The 19988-nt window shown below is 42.5% G+C and overlaps 1 protein-coding gene across 2 annotated transcripts in view; it reads right to left on the bottom strand.

Annotated features, from left to right (window-relative positions):
• The window catches only part of ush2a (Usher syndrome 2A (autosomal recessive, mild)), a 178818-nt gene that overhangs the window by 40038 nt on the left and 118792 nt on the right, over positions 1–19988 (bottom strand). For both annotated transcript variants that reach the window (XM_068316566.1, XM_068316556.1), the window contains 5 exons: positions 10088–10311; positions 8846–9155; positions 6618–6815; positions 6369–6523; positions 1912–2110 (listed from right to left, as the gene is read on the bottom strand). In XM_068316566.1, coding sequence (XP_068172667.1) covers positions 1912–2110; positions 6369–6523; positions 6618–6815; positions 8846–9155; positions 10088–10311 — 1086 coding nt within the window. The remainder of the gene's footprint in view (positions 1–1911; positions 2111–6368; positions 6524–6617; positions 6816–8845; positions 9156–10087; positions 10312–19988) is intronic.

Raw genomic sequence — 19988 nt, 5'->3', positions numbered from 1 at the left:
CGGAGAACCCAGAGAGAACCCCAGCAGACACAGGGAGAACATACTAACTGCACAGAAAGGAATCAAACCTGAAACCTTCTTGCTGTGAGGTAATGACTTGTTTTTTTCTTCATGTACGATTGAATTAAACCTTAATTAGGAGAACAAGGAGAAGTGTTTTTGACATGAGAGGATCTTTACACACTAACATGATGGATCTCTTTAAGGGTTCCTCTGAGCTAAGAGACTACTTTTGGACAACCTAAGAGGTTTTTTATGATTCATAACTAATGCATATAAAAGATCCCCTTCTACTCCTTTGCTCTCATGATGTAGTGCCCCCTCCAAACATAAACATGCTGTCACAATGAGACTGACAAAACAGCAAGGGAAAAATCTTAAGATGAAGGAACTGAGACAGAGACTGTCCCAGTAGTGGTTCTGACTGAATATGCGAGGTTTTCCAGTGACTTCCTGGGGGAGAGGGGAATTTCACACACACACGCTGGTTGCTTACACTGGCACATGGGGCTGGTACAGTATTACAGCACATTACCATCTCTATTTGGCATTGTTTACTTTGCCGCATGCTTACACATGCAAAGACACATGCTTGTCCAACACACAACTCCTGACCATACAAGCCAACCACAGGCACCATGGGACTAGTCTATTGGCTACTGGCAAGGCTGACGCCTGGTCTGAGTCCAAGACAGAGCAGAGGGGAAAGCTGAAAAGGGAAAGTGACACTAAATCACTGCTTCAATATATGTCCTCACTTGGATTTGAGACATCCAAATGTAATAGTAAAAATCAACCAAATCAGCTTTAAAACACTCGACTTGCTTTAATGCACAGTTGGTTCCAGTTCCACGCAAAAGGAAGAATATCTACACTGATCGAAAGAAGGAAAATGTGATTCATAATATTATTTATTTTTTTTTTTTACTATAACTGTTTTATAGTGGTGTAATAAAGATGTTACACAACATTGTATGCAGTGTCCTGTTTTTCTCCAGAAAACAGCCCGTTGGATAAAATGAACTAATCCTCTTCCATTTCATCTCTGGCTGTTTGTTAGAACTTGTGAGCGTCACCAATTTTCATTTTCCAACAAGCAGCAGTTGTTCAGATATTTTCGTTTCAAGTCTAGAAACGATAAGCCAAATCATGGCTTATTGTCTTCTTAAGGAACGTCCTATTGTCTTTTTGTGCTACAAATTCCACTGAGTTCCTCCCATGTAGATTTGCTGAGCCACAACTGGGATCTCAATCGGTGGACTGCATTTTGAAAACCTCCACCTCCACCTGCTGCACAGACTACATAATGTAAGTCAACCAGCTTGACAGTGGAGTTGGTGAGTCCACCTGAAATCCTGCACACAGAGACACGTCTTGTGTCTGGTGAATGTATGTACGTAGGTCTAAAGTTCTTTTGTTTTTGCTCTTATTGTCACATATTATGCCTCTCAGTGTGATGAAGAGAGATTATTAAAATACACAGGAGAGTTTTGTGTTTCATGCAAGGTTTGCACTTGCTGTACTTCACACAACGCCTTTATTGTGGTATTTGTGTCCTTCCAGCATGATTGTATCTACAATGTTGAGGTGTGTCCTGTATTTATGTTTTGTATTTCTAAACACACATGGTGGGAGTCTGAGAATTCAGTCATTCTTTGGCCGACAGAAAACATCACATATAGATAATGGCAATACAAAAGAGAAAAAGAGGAGTGAAGGAGAGGAGAGGTGATGGAGGAAATGTGAAGGTGACCAAGAAGAAGCACACGAACACGAGGAAGAGGAAAGGAAGAATGGAGGGAGTAAGGGCTACGGACAGAAGTTCAATCAGTAGACAATGGAGAAGGAGGTGAGTTATGGTGGATAAAAAAAGAAGTGAAGGAAAAGTGTGGCGTGTCAGGAGACCCTCACCCGTAGCGGTATAATTTCTGGACCCGTTGTTGTGAGTAAATACGGTTCCGACTCCCGTCTGGTTCAGAAGGTACCGCTGAATGACTCCCTTGGGATGATCCGGTTCAGACCAGGTCACGCTGAGGGACGAGGGACTTAAAGCTGTTACCACTGGGGGCTGCACATCCTCTGGGACTCCCAAGACCGTCGCTGCCACCACCTTAACACGCACGCAGCACGAACACACAAAATCAGGATTGTAGATTCACAGACACAAATAACACGTGAGAAATTTTAAATATATAGCTATACATAATATTTTCTTGCTGTCATCATTTCTGGATGTAAATAGTGTCACATAATTCAATTTACAATTGTCTTTATTTCTTAAAAAAAAAAAAGAACCATAAATGTGAACAGCAAAGCAACAAGACAAGATGCAAAGAGACGTGTCAATCACGAAAAATCAAGAAAATACTGAGACATCCCACTGAAGACTCTTGTATGCAGGCATGAAGGCTCTTTAGTACATTGTTATGAGTGGTCATCTTATTGTACATTTGTAGTGTTGTATCTGTGGGCCCCTGTGAACACGGAGTGGATGTGGGGAACACAGAATCACAGGGCAATCTGCAGCTAATGGCAACAGGGATATCCTGCCTTAATAGACTGTCACTAGCACTTCCCCCACCTGTCCTACACAGTGCTACGCAATTAGAACACTGCCACTACAAGTACAGACATACACACACACACGCACACACACACACACACGCACACAAACACATAGGTCAGATTGAGACATACAAGCAAACACAACAGGATAAAAGACAAGAAATGGCAAAGGAAGGAGAGAAGATGCTGAAAAAGATGCAAGGAAATAGTATCAACCGGGGGGGGGGGGTGTCATTGCTGATAACTTGTTAATGTATCCAAGATTTGATTGAAATGTACAGAAAATAAAGAGCCGCAGGTCCACCAGCTGTGTGTCAGTGTATGCAACATGGACCAATCCAGCCTGCTTTGGTGGATAAATGAAATGAGCTTAATTGAAAACAGCAGAACCCTGTGTGGAGCAGCACGTTGAAGCAGAGACATTACAATTACAATACCTGAACAGTCCAGTACTCAGAACCACAAAGAGAAAAGTACGAGGATGTTTAAACGTCACTCAAACGTCATAAAAACCTGAAAGGTGCAACGGATGCTTTCCAAGGAGGCTCTTTACGACTATATTACTGTTACTGAGGATATGAGGGAGAAATGAGGTCGTAAAAGATGGAGAAAATAGAGACCGGAGAACGTTGAATGTCAGATGACAGAAAGATAAATTAGTGTTTGGACGGTGGGGTTGGGGTGAAGATAGGGGGAAGTTAAGGAAGACAAGGGTTTGGAGAACCAGGAGAGTGTGATGCTAGCATCAGGAAACAGCAGACGGAGCAGAGGGAACACGACAGAGGAGGACCAATCACTGCAGCTCCATCTCTAAGTGGCCAACGGTATCGGATCAGCACCTTCTGTTGTCACAGCAGGATTGTGTGTGTTGCGCCTGTGTCGGTCTCTTCCTGCATGTATGTGTGTGTGTGCATGTGTGTGTTTGTGTGAGTATGTGCGTGTACATGTGGGGGTTGATGCTGGGTAATTGTAGTGGTGTATTAGGTTAGCACAAGTTATCCAATAATTGGGACTGTTTGGACAATTTTTACTGGTGTACAAACTAATCCAAATCACTCCCTTTGCACCCTCTGCTGCGTGTGTGTGTGTGTGTGTGTGTGTTTTTGTGTGTGTGTGTGTGTGTGTGTGTGTGTTTTTGTGTGTGTGTGTGTGTGTGTGTGTGTGTGTGTGTGTGCTTCAATGTGTGAACATAGGTATGTGTGGGAGTGTGAGCGAGAGAGGGGGGGGAGGAGCAGTGACAGAAGTCGTGGTTTACCTGTACATGTCTTTGGGAGGGAACATACATGTGTATGCTGTTCTGTTGGTCATGTGATTCATGTTTCCAGCCGCTGTGATCCGGTGGCTGATCTCCGTGTTGTTCTGCATGTTAACACCCCTTTATAGAGGTAAGATTATGGAAATACTAACACAACATCCTGGCAGCTTTTTTTGGAGACATGGTCAGTATAAATTCATGTCAGAGCCTTACAGAGTCAGTCTATCTTCCCTTAATGTAGCTGTGAAGTAATGAACCTATGATGATGTTTTCCCAACATGTGTTCAGAGATTTTACTATTTCATGTTTGATATCGTTTTAGCTGGTAATTAATTGCCATCAACTGAAGAAGCCTCTTTGAGGACAGGCGAAACGTCTTCAAGAAGCTTTCAAGTCCAGCGGATTGATTTCAACACCCCTGGATAACTGAGAACCCACACATAAATAATTGTGATTAAATCTTAATTAATTAATCTTTGATTAAATTTTTAAAAAATTCAGATTTCTGACTTGGTGGTGGACCTTATGGAAGCTAATGGGTGACTCTAAATTGCTCATGGGAATTAATATGAGCGTTGGTTTTGTGGCTCTCATGTGGCCGCCTCCCTCTGCCTCCCATTCCATGTCAGCTGGGATAGCCTCCAGCCGCCCCATGGTCCTAAATCAGATAAGCAGCTAAGAAAATGAATGAATATATCATATGATGTAATATACCAAATGGCTGGTGGTCAGATGTTCCCCTCTCATTTTGGTTTAATTATCTGTCCTTACATTGGAGCGTTTTTGTAAAACTTTGAATTAAAACCCATGTCTTTTGCTTCTTTTGATTTAGAGGTAGGTTTGAAAAATGTTTTCTTCCTCTATATCCTCCTTTTTCTTATCACTGACCTACATCCATCCTTTCCACTTTCACTCATGCCCCCATTGTACCGAGCATCCATTTACTGCATACTACCCGTCATACATTTACCTTTGAACCCCTCAGTTCAGTCAGCGCAGTCATCTCGCTCATCTAGCGATGCATCTACATGCTTCATCTTTGTGATAAAAAATGTGTTAAATAAGCTTGAAAAAGCCATAAAGACAGTTTTCAGCTTTCATCACCTCTAAGCCAGAAAAATTAATTGTTATGTTGGTATCAGCTTGGCTTCAGCCAGAGAGATAGAAAGGGGAGTTCTGAGTGAAGCTATTATGGACACTATCACAAACATCAGGTAGGCTCAGCAAATCCAGGGCCTTGCATGCAAGAGGAGAGCTGATGCTGGGCTAAATACGACGTGTTCACACATGGGAACAGGAGAGCTCACACATCATGGAATGTAACACAGTGCAATTTCTTGACAACATACGATCAGACACGGCTTAGAATGAACAAAGTACCGCCTACAGAACGACGTGAGCTGAACAGTGACATAAAAAATTAACAATAATAATAATGGATTAGACTTCTATTGCGCTTTTCTGGACACTTTATATTGGATCCATTATTCATCCACTCCTCATTCATACATGGTGATGGTAACCACGTGTGTGGGCAGACTGACGGAGGCGTAGCTGCCAATCTGCCCCTATGGCCACTCCGACCACCAGCGGAACAATCACACACATTCACACACCAGCGATGCCCCACTGGAGGCAAGGAGCGTAAAGTGTCTTGCCCAAGGACACAACAACAAATGACTTTGAGGGGGCGGGAATCAAACCGCCGATCTTGAACCATTGGACGACCCGTGATACCGCTGAGCCACGGCCGCCCCAAATTATAATGTAAAGATGATAAAACAAAGGGTACCAGCAGAACACAGGACCAGGTGAGCTGCCAAAGGCAGAGGAGCAATGCTGCAGGACTGGTGCTACCAAACACAAGGGGTTGGGGGTCTGGGGAATTTCTCATAGACCAAACAAAATCTGAACCTTTGAACACTCCTATTCATTCAGGCATAGAGGAGGATAAAGACAAGTATAGCAAAGGCAGCTCCTGCACACTGTTGACTGTTACTGTAGAATTATTGATCAATTTAGCAGGGTCGCAACGTTTGCAGTGTTAACTTTGTCTCACACAGATGAACACTCACCAACTCACTTTTCTCACGGCTTTTTCTTTAAAAGATTCAGAGTAAAGAACAGAAAGACGTGACATAAAGTGGTGCTCAGTTCAGTGGTGACTTCATTTTTGAAGGAGCATTAGATAGTCATGCAGTGGGATAATGCCACGATGAAAGGGTTTGCTACAACAGAGTACTATTTTGACAAGTGCCAGTGTGAGAGACCGCTCTACGTGGATGACTGGTCCAGCAGAGAAATTTAAACGGCACAGAGTAGCAATCAAAACAACATACATGCCTATTTCAACTGAAGGCACATCCAGTAACACTGGTATAAGACCAATGGAGCACCACTTGTATTGATACTTATTGGCTGCTGAGAATGCAAGCTCCATGAAACAACATGCAAGTCCAGTTCCGTTTTTTGCTTTTCCGTGTCGTAAACTCCCAGCATCCCCTGAATGCAATGACCTGGCCTGACATAACCATAAATGCATTCTTACCTGTGCACTATCGGTGCAACCAGCCCGGTTACAGGCCCTCAGCTGGTAACTGTACACATGGAAAGGCCTGATCCCACCAACATCAGTGAAACTGCGTTCATCACCACGGTAACGCTCTTGCCCATCACGAAGTATAACATAGTGGGTGACGTCCCCTGGTAAAGTACAAAACGTAATGTTGATATCACCGTCTGAGTTATCTCAATATTGAAAATATAAAAACATTTACATACAAAACCACACACACACCATTGGGGCGGGCCGGTGCCTGCCATTGTAGACGGATGATGTCATCTCTCTCACCCAAACGATGCCAACGGGGCGGGGCCACCCCCCATGGTTTGTCTTCACTGGTGGTCACTGTTGTAATGGGGCTGGTGCATTGTCCCAAACTATTCCAGCCCCTCACTCTGTACTCATAGGTGGTGAAGGGCTCCAGATCAAAATCTATCAAAGTAGGGAGGCAGGAAGGAGAGAATTAGGCACAAAAAGAAATAAAGGAGGGCAAATATTTAAAAAAATCTGTCGGAAAATATTTAATACAGGAGTAGATGAATATAACAAAAATATATAAGGTTATATCTGACATCTAATAATAAGATTATAATAGAATATAACTGTGCCCCTGTTATATGTAGCATGTATGCTCTTTGTGTGCAGTGCTAAGGTGCATGAAACAGTATCACTGGTGCACAGCTGTAAACAGCTTTACGTGACTGAAGCATTCTGAGAAGAAAGTTGTGACAACACCCTGGGAGAGGAGATCCTAGAGATGCACTTGTACACATTTATTTTTAGGAGAGTTAAGGGACTGATGCTGTAAGAGAAACAAAGTTTTAACTACCAGTCTGGGACTCTTGTCTTTACCAGTTAGACTGAAGCAGCAAAAACAGACATGCACATTCTCACTGCGTGTGTACGGATGAAAAAACAACTTCGTTTAAGGAGTAATGTAAGAAACTGTAAGTATATATATAAGACAATATGGTACATATCTATAGCATTGTACACTTGGCACTACCTCTGTGCAATCCACACAGAGAAGTATAGCACGACAGTGTGTGTGTGTGTGTGTGTGTGTGTGTGTGTGTGTGTGTGTGTGCATGGGAAACATCTGGTTTATGGTGGGTGGCGACAGCTTTATGTGCCTCTGCCCAGATGGTGTCACAGCATTGCCGAGAAACTCTTATCCTAACCGCCCCATGCCACACACACACACACACACACACACACACACACACACACACACACACACACACACAAAGCAAAAGAAGTGCATACACCAAACAAAAATATGCTTAAAAACAACTCAACAATAACGCACATTATCGTGAATGCACACTCCAATACTCACACACACACGTACACACACACATGTACACACACATACACACACACACACACACACACACACACACACACACACACACACACACACACACACACACACACACACACACACACACACACACACAATATCCAAGGCCACAATTAGTCTTGATTACACCGACATTAACTACCCTGATAAATAATGTGCGGACAGACTGAAAATCCACACACAGACCAACAATAACAAACACCAACACACAGACACTCCAACTCCCTTTGGGCTGATAAATAGTAGAGAATGTTGAAATGTCATTTAAACGCCAATCTCTAAGTTTTAATGGCACACAAGTGTGCAGCGCTGAGCGCTACTATATTACAGCTATCAATGTGCGCTGCAACAGCTGCCTTGGTGTGTGCGCACACGTGTGTGTGGAAGGGCATCTGTCTCTGTCTCCCTGTTGATTGCAGAGGCTGACACATTTAGAGTAAATGCAGAATTGGTTTTTGCAGGTTTAAAATCTGAGTGGCGTGCTTCACAGATGGCTGTTCTCTGCATTGGTTATCCTTCATAGTAGCTCACAGGAATGAAGTGACAGTCCTAATTTCCAGCAAAGCCATAGGTCACAAACAGGAATGAAAATACATTATGAACTATCACAATGTTTAAAACTCAAATCTATTTGGGTTACAGATGCATGCTGACACCTGATATATGATTATGAGAGTAAAATCTTTTTCAAGTAAAAGTTAAATTGAGCTCAAGGGTAATGGTATGACTTTGGGAGCTCAGATTGATCTGAAAACAAAACAAAACAAAACAAAGAAGCTAAAAAAATGAAGAAATAGTGAGTAAGTAGGATACATACATGAACCAGAGTATGATGAATGATAGATTTGTCAAACTTATAGGTAAAGAATTAGTAAAAGGAAAGATAAATGCTGTATGCAATGCTGTGATTGACTGCTCTAATTTCATTTGATTGGTTGTATTTTTTCCTTGTTTTTTTCCTGTTTTCCCTGCTTCACAACCATCTTGTTATCAGACGTAGTTTTTGGGAAGCGTTTCTGAAGCATCTGTGCATTTAGAGACGAGTTTTGGTATATAAAACCAAGGGTCGGCTCCCCCCCGCCCAAAACACACGCATTACCTGCATAGGTGTACTTGTTGGCATCCCCGCTGTACACTATCTCCTGCCAAGGGCATGTGCCTCCCTCCCTGTATGCATCTGCCATCTTGTAAGTGTTATTACTTCTGTTCAGACGTGCAGGCAGGTTTGTACTGAGAGCTTCCTGTGTGACATTGATGGAAGGCGGGTACATCGTGGAGGATGTGCCATTGGGTGTGAGCTCGGACAGAACCCATGTGCAGGCGGTCGTAGATGGATCGAGGTCACAGGCACCACAGTAAGCTGTCGGTGCTGCAGCTATGGGGCACACAGCGCCCCGCAAGCACTGGTGCTGTGCACAGGAGTGACAGATAGCAGGGATGAGACAATAGAGGTTAAATAGACAAAAAGATGAGTCGTCTGAGGCTCAGTTATGTGACTTCATTCTATAGGCACAAATGACTGCAATACGTATTGAATACAAGATATAAGATTATGGTAAAATGTAAGTAAAACTCATACTAACCCTGAAGTATCTCCTAAATACATGCAGAATGGAGACATGTACTGTGTGTAGTATGTGTGGTCCATAATAACACTATTAGGGTTAATGAGCCTTCCTAGGAATTGTTCCTGTGTGTGTGCAGCTCTACCTATGTGTGCTTGTCTCATTGTGACTTAGAAACACACAAACATCACATTATCTTGATAAATGGAAGATAGCCCTGTTTCAAAAGAAGTATTTTAATTTAATATCTTAATTTATTGGCATGAATCAATTGAAATGGATATTTTATATATATATATATATATATATATATATATATATATATATATATATATATATATATATATATATATATATATATATAATCACACATACTTTTCCTGTATTTTCATGACATCTTAGGAATATTTTCCTCAGTAAAATGCAAATAACATGTTTTATCGGTCTGATTACAAATTAAATGGCAATACTGTATGAATTCAATTTAGCAAAAGTTCATCCAGGAATACTAAACCTTTCACACCCCTGGGCCATACCACATTTATCCAGCTATTCTGGTGTCAATTGCTGTCACATTTTATCCAATAGCACACAAACACACCTTCCATGTTAATCATATTGCTGCTGTCTTTAGAAATATGACTTGCTCTGTTCCTCAACCCCTCACCAAACAACAGCAAAATACAGCCATAAGCAACAGAGGTTCATTTATTTTTGAGGCATTAATAAATTCATGCAAATGGAGACACGGCACACATCAGCTTGTAGAAACACACCTGTATATGCAGGCCTTGTGTAGGCCGGTCAGCGCACACGTGCCTTTTGGGGTCATAGCCAATCCCGTTGCAGCACTCCTCTTCCTGATGTATGACCTTTGATCCACAGCACTGCAATGTCACGGTGGCATTGCCAGCAGCGTGTATGGTAGGATGTCCGTCGATGTCCGTGCAGCAGAGAGAGGTTGAGGAGTTGATGTAGTCCAGACCGCAGCAGATGAATCCTTCAGAGGACAAAAACACACATCATATTATTTATAACACATTCATATTTAAGAACTCTGAGACATTTCATTTAACAACCGTCACTTTTCATTGAGAGTGAAAATCGATGAACATGTGTGTGTGTATTGGTGTGTGTGTGTGTGTGTGTGTGTGTGTGTGTGTGTGTGTGTGTGTGTGTGTGTGTGTGAGTGTGTGTGTGTGTGTGTGTGTGTGTGTGTGTGTGTGTGTGTGTGAGTGTGTGATGCTGCCACCCCACTAGACAATTGCACCCAAATCACCAATGACTTCAGGCCCTCAGTGATGCTGCCACACCCCTACGGGCTTCTTCCTAAAACAAACGCTCCCAAAGGATCGGTTAATATTCCACATCCAACAGTTGTGTGTAACGTCCTTGTATTCTCTCTGTCATAAATGATATTACAGTAGTTACGTTCTTTTCCTCATCATCTCTTCTTGTCCTCCTGCTTCTCCATATCTAAGCAGGACATATTGGAATAATACTCATCCTATTATTCTACATCTTTCCTCCTCTTATACCTTACCACCTTTTCTGTCATTTCTGCTGTCCTCTCCCTCCATAACCTTTCCCCCCTGCCTCCTGTTTTTTCCTCATCTCCTCTCCATACAGTCAAAATATCCAGGCACAGCTGATCTGGACTGTCTCTCTTCCATTCCTCCTGAGGTCTTCCTTCTTCCTTTCTGTAATTCCTCTTTCTGCACAGATAGAGTTTTTATGGCGCTCAGAATATTAGTGCACATCATCTCTTATCAAGTTTTACACACACCTTCCTCTTCCATCCCTCTTCTCCTTGCCAACATGTCTCTTTTCCTATCCTGTATTCATCTATTAGTAGAGCGGTAATATTCACACTATACCGTCAAACGCGAGTAGGGGGAGAGGAAGTGTGTTTTCCTGAGAGGTGCCATCGCTGACAGTGATAGGTGATGTCTTTATGCCACCACTTCACCTTCAGCAGCAAGGTGACATTTAAAATAAGTGCCATCACTTCATTTCCCTATAAATTTTGCTGCTGAATATCAAATTTCAACATTCTTTGTATTCTCTGATGCTTAATATAATAACTTTAAATACATTGACAGGAAAGAAGAATTTAATTGAATTTTAGGTAGACAAGACACTTTCTTGCTTCAGGAAAAGATATTTTGATCTATAGAATACGGAAAATTTTCAGCAGCAGAATTCTGGCTTTAGTCTTTTGCACAAATGTGTAATAAACATGTGTAATAAAAGGAATTTTGCAGCAGAGTCTACATGTCAGTGAGTCTTCATCAGTCTGCAATGGTGGTGTTCAAAACCCAAATTGAAATTTGAAGTACTAACCAAAATGACTGACATGGTTTCCACTACTTTTACCAACAGTATTGAACATAAACTTGGTGACTTCTCTCCGGTAGTCCTACAAATAACAAAAACTGAGCCAATCTGGTTCCTCCTACATCTTATCTGAGGGTGGAGATTGGTGCTGTGATATTGTCCTGCTATAACAGTGAATCGGCGAAGCATCCCATACTGTGAGGATGTACTGCAAATACAAATCATCATGACAACGAGGCACGGCCCGTCTAAAAGCCCCTAACAGCGCTGAAGGAAAGGGACCAATCGGATTTTAACGAGAGCTCAATAGTAAACGCCTCTAATGTGGAAGCAGTGAAATATTGTAAGAACGTCTTTTGTGATTATTTTGTTTGGTTAAAATAATCTAATGTTTACGAGCTATTAATTTATTCCAACAGTTGATGACATGCTAATCTATGTCACCATCTACCTCCAGCTGTGTTGTCCATTTTATTTGACAGCACACATTAAACACCAAGTCATTGCATGGCCTCGCCCTTTAATGGGGCTGCAGCTAGTTATGGAATGATAAATAACTTCCTGTTTAACAGCCTGATCAGCGTTCAGTCTCTGCACTCATGAGATGCTGATCATTTTTGAAATCATTTTATATACAGACCAAAAGTGGGGAATGACACTGGAGGGAGAGTATTTTCTCGTATGCTGTTGTAGTGCATTATATCCTTACCGAATCCATCACAGGCAACATGTGACAGGAAAATGCATGTGTGTGTGTATGTGTGTGTGTGTGATTGTGTGACATAAAGGCAGTCTGACGGCTAGTAACTCACTTAGCAGCGGCAGCTGTTACAGAATGGGGGCTTGGTAGCCAATTCCCCTCGCGCCTTACTTCAGCTTCAATGACGCACAAATAAACAGCTCAACACTTTTCCAAAATAGCTCCTCACCACTCATCTCTCGTCCTCTTGGCATCCTCACCTCTATTCCTACCTTCCTTATGGAAACCAGGCACTTTATGACTGGCAATTTTTACTCATTTTACTCCACTCCATTTACACTCTAGCAGCCTGCCCGTGCATCACTCACCGTACTCTCTCCAACTATTTTCTGGAATGCTTTTTCGACGTACATTTCCTACCTTTGCAGCCGTTTTCTAAATCTACCTTTTTTCTTAATGCATATCAAACATCTCAATTTTCTCTAAGATCTTTACTTCAAGTAAATTTTCTATCTTGCTGTTGATCTGTCCTACATTTCTCTTTAAGGACATTTCTATTCTCATATCTTTCTGTTCTTTCCACGCGTCTCTGTTCCTTATGCCATTTCTCTCTCCATCCGAGTTTCTGCGTCCAATGAGTCAACATTGTTTACTGTTGTGTAACTAAACTTCACTTTTGTACTATCACCCATTCAGCAGAAAACCAATCCCTGCTTTGTGAGCGTTATCAGAACGAGATGAGTGTGCCGGTACACGCCTGTACATTTGTGTTAACGTTCTGAAACATACACCTCGTTGTCTCTATAAGCTGTGTGTGTTTGTGCATGCATGCATGTGTGTAGGCCCATGTGTTGACAACATTTTATCACACACCTCTTGTTTTCTCTCTTGCACTGCAGAATGCTTCAGCCCTAATCTTCAGATTTACGATGGATTTGCATACATTCGTTAATAGCATAGGGAGCGTTGCGTCAACACAAGGTGCTTAGACAACGGGAATTATTATTAGGGTTTCAGTCATTCCACTTAATGATAAGTCAATATTTAGCCCTGCCAATGAACTACTGATAAAAATGTGTGTTGTGGATTAGGGTGATCCGAGCTCTCTCAGAAACCAAAACCCTCCACAACTTTAAACAAACCAAACATTTTTAAATACCTGAATATATTAAAAGGGTTTTGGCACAAAAGTGCAACACAAGTTCACACATAAACAGATTGTGTAACATGTGCATGCAGACAGCGGTCAGATTGGTGACTGGCGCGCACACACACACACACACACACACTGAAGTCTTCATTTCCACCACTTCCAGCTTGGCTTCCTGTCTCCTCTTCAGCACCACTGTCTCTAATCCGTACCTCATGGCTGGCCTCACCACAGTCTTATAAACTTTGCCATTCATTCTACCAGACACTCTTCTGTCACATAAGACCCTTGACACCATCCTCCACCGTTCCAGCCTGCTTGGACCCGTTTCTTCAGCTCCTTACTACAGTCACCTCTGGACTGTTGACCCCAAGTATTTAAAGTCCTCCATCTTCGTTATTTCTTATCCCTGTAGCATCACTCTTCCTTCTCCACTCCTCTCACTTATCCATTTGTAAATGTAAAATAACATAATACATAAAATATGTAAAATACACTGGCCGGCCAAAATAAAAAAATGTGACAGGAACTGAACTGATTGGGACTGAACAGCTGTGTAGTCTGAAGCACACAGCAGTGCGGCGCCTGTGGATCAATGTTCCAAAGTCAGAGGTTTGATTCCTGCCCAAAAACACCCTGACAGTGGGAGGTGTCAGCTCACCTCTGGAGCACTGTCAAGGCGCCGATGAGCAAGGCACCGTCCCCCCCCTACAAATTGCTCATTTGTGCGCACCAAAGCAGGAGCTGTGTGTGTGTCTGTGTGTGTGTGTGTGTGTGTGTGTGTGTGTGTGTGTGTGTGTGTGTGTGTGTGTTCAGGGCCTGTACACACTAACATATATGCATGTTACTAACACTAGTGTGGCTAATTTCCTTTCGGGGATTAATTGTACATAAAATTCAAAAACACTCATCAGAACCTCACAGAAAGGCCTCAACTTGCTCGGGAGCATGAATATTGGACTCTGGAGCAATGGAAGAAGGTCATGTGGTGTGATGAGTCCAGATTCAGATTTACCCTGATCCAGAGTGACGGGCGCGTCAGGGTAAGACGAGAGGCAGCTGAAGTGCTTCCCCCATCATGCCCAGTGCCTACTGTACAAGCCTGTGGGAGGGTTATGATCTGGGGTTTCTGCAGTTGGTCAAGTCTGGGTTCAGCAACAGTATGAGGTCACAGAATGAGGTCAGCTGACTACCTGAACACAGTGAATCACCAGGTTATTCTATCAATGGACGCCAGGATTCATCGTGCCCAAATTGTGAAAGACTGGTCAAGTGAGCAGGAAACATTTCCACAGGTGGATTGGCCACCAGAGTCCACGCCTCAATCCCATTGAGCATCTCTGGGTTGTTCTGAGTTTGACTGCTGCACAAAGCCTTCATCAGTCGACCATCATCAATGCAAGATCTGAGTGAAAAATTACTGCAACATCAGATGGAAATAAATCTTGTGACATTGCAGAAGTTTACTGAAATAATGTCACAGCGAAGGGGGGCCGTAATCAAAGCTAAAGGCGGCTCTACAAAATATTAGAATGTGGTGGTGACTTTTTTTTTGGTCAGTGTATAGTTATAAATATTCTTTGCAGCTTGTGTTGTACATGGTTCAATTTACAGTGAGGTCCAGCTCAATATCCTAAGCACACCTCTTATTTCTACTTTAACTCTAATCAGGCTGTCAATACATGGTGTCATCCTGAAAAAGTTTTGTAAACCCCACCACATATACACACATAGACTTTGAATGTGTGTGTGTGTGTGTGTGTGTGTGTGTGTGTGTGTGTGTGTGTGTGTGTGTGTGTGTGTGTGTGTGTGTATGCACTTTGCGCTCCAGAGGGGCCAGACGACATGTCATGTTGAGAGATGAAATCACAGTGGATTGACTTTCTCACACAGAGCACAGTATTCCCCCGTGGACACACACGTGTTCGTTGGGGCAGCAAGCACACGCATAATCAAAGACACACACACACACACACCTAGTCTTTTCCCAGCTGACTGGTTGTCCTCTTGTCTTTATGTTTTTTTTTAATCTCAAGAACACTGCCAGCTGGGCATGTGTGTGACATTGTGTGTATTTGTGTGCGCGTGAGTATGTGTCTTAAGTTGTGTGTATAAGTGTGTACAGATATCTGTGTGGATGCTCATGTGTGTGTGTGCTGAGCTTATAGAAATGCTTTGGTGGCAGTTATATCTTTACCTCTCAATAAAAGCTGAGACACAGGTCAGCTGTTCTAAACTGTATACTTTACTCAAGACTTTGACATGATGACATTTGTAAAATATTTATATATACTGTATGCAGTAAATGTAACATTGGATATTTTGTACTGTACAGTGAAGAACAACCAAATTCCTTGACTACAGAAATTGAAGGCTTTGTTATACATATATGAAGTTGATATCTCCATAGATACTTCAGCTTTGACCTGATGGAACAGACAATGAGAGAAACAATGGAAAAGTATCATAGCTTTAAGAGGTCAGCATGTTTACAGAATACACCTTGGTGTAGAACTATGCAGATGGGCTAAACCATCACAAAAGATGATTCTTCAGTTTTTAGACTTAGGAGAAAAGTTTTTAAAAAAAGATCGTGATATCGATTTTGACGGCACGGTCGCAGTGGTTAGCTGCTCATCACGGCGGGTCTGGGTTCGAGTCCCGCTCTGTGCGGAGATTGCATGTTCTCCCCGTGTCTGTGTGGGTTCTCTCCGGGTTCTCCAGCTTCCTCCCCCCTCCAAAAACATGCGCTTCAGGTTATTTGCCCGGTCCCATATTGCCCGTAAGGGTGAGTGTGTGTGTGTGTGTGTGTGTGTGTGTGTGTGTGTGTGTGTGTGTGTGTGTGTGTGGTTGTCTGTCACTGTGTGTGGCTCTGCGGCAAACTGGCGTCGTGCCCGGAGTGTCCCCCGCCTCACGCCCTATGCCAGCCCCATGACCCGCTGCGGCGGATACAGCGGAAGAACCTGGATGGATGGATGATATTGATTTGCAGTCGTATTGTCGAGCCCTATTGTCTGTGTGATCATTACAGGAGATGCTGTTGAGCTGGGAACAAGACTCACCCATCAATCAACTGTTCTTTTTCCAAAATCATCCCACCCTTAAAATCAGCACATACAGCTGACATTCAGACACATTCATCCACCTCACAGACAACCGCAAACCATTCCTGTCTTCACTCCAGCAGAAACGACATAGTTGTGGACACAGTAACCTGTTCCCTGCCTCCTTCAGCTCATCTATGACTGTCATCATTGTGATCTGATTAGGTAGGGGTACGGTACACATCCCAGAACAGCTAAATATATTCTGACCAGCAGGCTGGACATTTATAGCACCTATTTGACTGTAAAAAGTGTTTCTATACGATGACGTCATCCCCATTGGAGAAAACTTTATGTTGAATTATTTTCAAAAGAAGTGTCAATACATGAAAAATACATGAAAAAAAATCACTGAATTCACTGTAATTCACTGAAATCCACTGCTTTGATTAGATTGGTAGAATTTGTTCTCTGCACAAAAGACACTCCTCATCAGAACACAAGACAAATATAGTCTGAACGCAACTGCTTTTGTATTCTGGATTCACTTCTACTTTTCTCTATGTGCAAGTGTAACTGTTGAACTGGGTTATATAGTTTTACCAGTGACAGACTGTCCAGATAGGTTCAGTTGTGTTCATGTTGATTTATAATAATTATCCACCTTTGACAAAAGAAAAGTCTGTGTGTGTGTGTGTGTGTGTGTGTGTGTGTGTGTGTGTGTGTGTGTGTGTGTGTGTGTGTGTGTGTGTGTGTGTGTGTGTGTGTGTGTGTGTGTGTGTGTGTGATGCATGTGAGATTAATTTACTTCCTGTCTACACCTGGAAGTTGAGTGTTAACATTTAATAATGTCCAAATGTGTTACAGTGACAGCATCATCAGTACCACCATGGTGAAAACACACACACAGCAGACTGTGCTCCTGAGAGCCTCTGGTTTTTATTCCTGACAGTCATTAAAGTAAACATAATAGAAAAGCCATCATCATAAATATATTAACAGAGAGAGAAATGTCTTCCTGTGTTCAGAGAGCACTCGATTTTCTAAAGCAGCCAGACGCTGCTATTTGGAATGCACTACCGTTTGCCATTTGCTACCCATCATTGATGAGAGGCTTTTGGCAATGATACCCACACATAGACACACGCACACACACACACACACTTAGGAACTGATGAGTGTTTTTGCAGAAACAATGAAATGATAGAGGGATGTGCATCTCTGTATAGTGAAACATATAAAAATGCAAACATATTCATTAATGACAGACAAACACACGAGCAGAGTGATGCATACTTCCGCCAAGTTGAAGTAATAAACCTTGCACACTGACACACAAACGCATCAACTCTCGCGGCTCGGAGTGAGCTAGCTTAACTACTTGGATAATCTCCCTCCAGCAAATGGTCACTGTGCCCTTGAAAAACATATTTGATTATTACTTTTTCTCCCCCTCCTCTTTTTTTCTTTTAGCATCATCACAGCCATTTTCATCACGCGCTCTGATGATGGCACGGAAAGGCGCGTTAAGATAACACCCCAGCACCGCCAGGCTTTTAACACTTAAACGGTGAAAAGGGATATTCAGATTTGTCCTTGAACGTTTGGATGGGGCCTGCTGGGCTGGGACAGAGGGGGGGGGGGTAGTGGAAGGAGTTAAAGAAATGCATACATTTTAACATTCACCAAGAAAAAGTGAGGAGGGGAGGGTATTTATGGTAGCACCCACAGTGAGAAATGGGGGGGGGGGTGAAGGGCAGATGGAAGAGTTAAATAACTATACACTATAAAGACAACGTGCGAAGGGGAAATGATTAGTGAGCACACACAGTGAGGTGGGGGAAACAGGGAGCAACGGGAGGCCAAAGATGGTCCACACTCACTTTCCTTTAAACACTGAAGTCCTGTTAGTCTCAGCTAAACATTTAAGATGGATATGCAGAAAGAGGGGCAAATAAAGAGTTAAAAAGTTGGTCTTTGCACTGCAATTAACAGAAAGTTAACAGAAAAGTAACGGAGACAGACAGAAGCCACTCAAAAGTGAAATGAAAACACAAAGAATTCAAAAGTTAAAGGAATTTGAGGATTTCACCATCCACAGCTCGTAATAAATCAACCCGTTATAGAAGAATCACATTACCGGGGAATGCATTTTGTGATTATTGTGCACATACAGTATAACAGCTTTGAATTTCAATCTGAACAACAATCTAGAGAAATCTCTGTACTGAGTTACGGAGGCGAGGACAAAAACCAACACTGAATACCCACAACTTTCCTTCTCTCTGGTGACACTGCCTTAAAAAAGATTCAATGAAGAGTTCAGGAAGACTTTAGGAAGCTGGTAAACAATCACTGTCACTGCATTTACAATCGTAAGTTCATATGTCATCATGAGAAACACATTCCATTTGAATGTGACTGCATTTGCATCTTTCAGAATAATAGACTGCAGGTACTAAACTGGCTCGCCTGCTGGTCGCCTGCAAACTTTTGTCCTCTATTGAAAATGTGCAGCGTATTATGAAGTTGTGAACTAAACAATGGAAACCTCAGACTGTTGAGCAGCTGAAGTCACCTATCAAGCAAGACTGGGACAGATTTCTGCTTTCAAAACGTCAACAGTAACACCCTCTCTTCTCAGACGTGGTGAGTTTCTACATTTAAACAATAGACTATTCATGTCTGACATTAGAATTCTGTGACACATTTAAATTACAAGGAAAAACAGTGCTCTCTCTCATTGAAGAGTGACATCAAGAATCCAGGGAAAAAATAAGGAAAAAAGAAAACTGTCTATCAAGTTATCCCAAATACACACTTAAATCCTACCAGAGTGAAGGGTGAGTTGGAGAGTAGATGGATGTGTGTGTGTGTGTGTGTGGGTGTGTGTGTGTGTGTGTGTGTGTGTGTGTGTGTGTGTGTGTGTGTGTGTGTGTGTGTGTGTGTGTGTGTGTGTGTGTGTGTGTGTGTGTGTGTGTGTGTGTGTGTGTGGTGGCTGGATGCTTTCTGGATGGTGTTGCATAATTTTGAATGAGTGTACATGTGCATGCAATTTTGTATGTAGTTTTTATTTTGTGTGTGTGTGTGTGTGTGTGTGTGTGTGTGTGTGTGTGTGTGTGTGTGTGTGTGTGTGTGTGTATGTGTGTGTGTCTGCACGAATCTGTTGCCGTATGTGTATCTGTTGCCAGACGGCTGTCTCCTGGCATTGCTGTTCCCCTGCAGTGTGTGTGTATGGTTGTTGACAGTGTGGACGGTAATGTGTGATAGATCGCACTTCAGGGACCCCATAATCACATCAGCCTAACCTAGTCTATCAGCTGGGCACAATGGGATACCCTTCACTCCTCCTTTCATCTGCTCCATCTAGCTCCTCACTACTTTGTTCTCTCCTGTTTGTCTTTCGCTCACTTTTCCCAGCGTTATCTGCCGTTTCCTTTCTCTGA

Source organism: Antennarius striatus, chromosome 1 (assembly GCF_040054535.1).
Source record: "Antennarius striatus isolate MH-2024 chromosome 1, ASM4005453v1, whole genome shotgun sequence".
NCBI lineage: Eukaryota > Metazoa > Chordata > Actinopteri > Lophiiformes > Antennariidae > Antennarius > Antennarius striatus.
The sequence above is the reverse complement of the archived record's forward strand: the minus strand, read 5'-3'. Positions and strand labels throughout refer to the sequence as shown.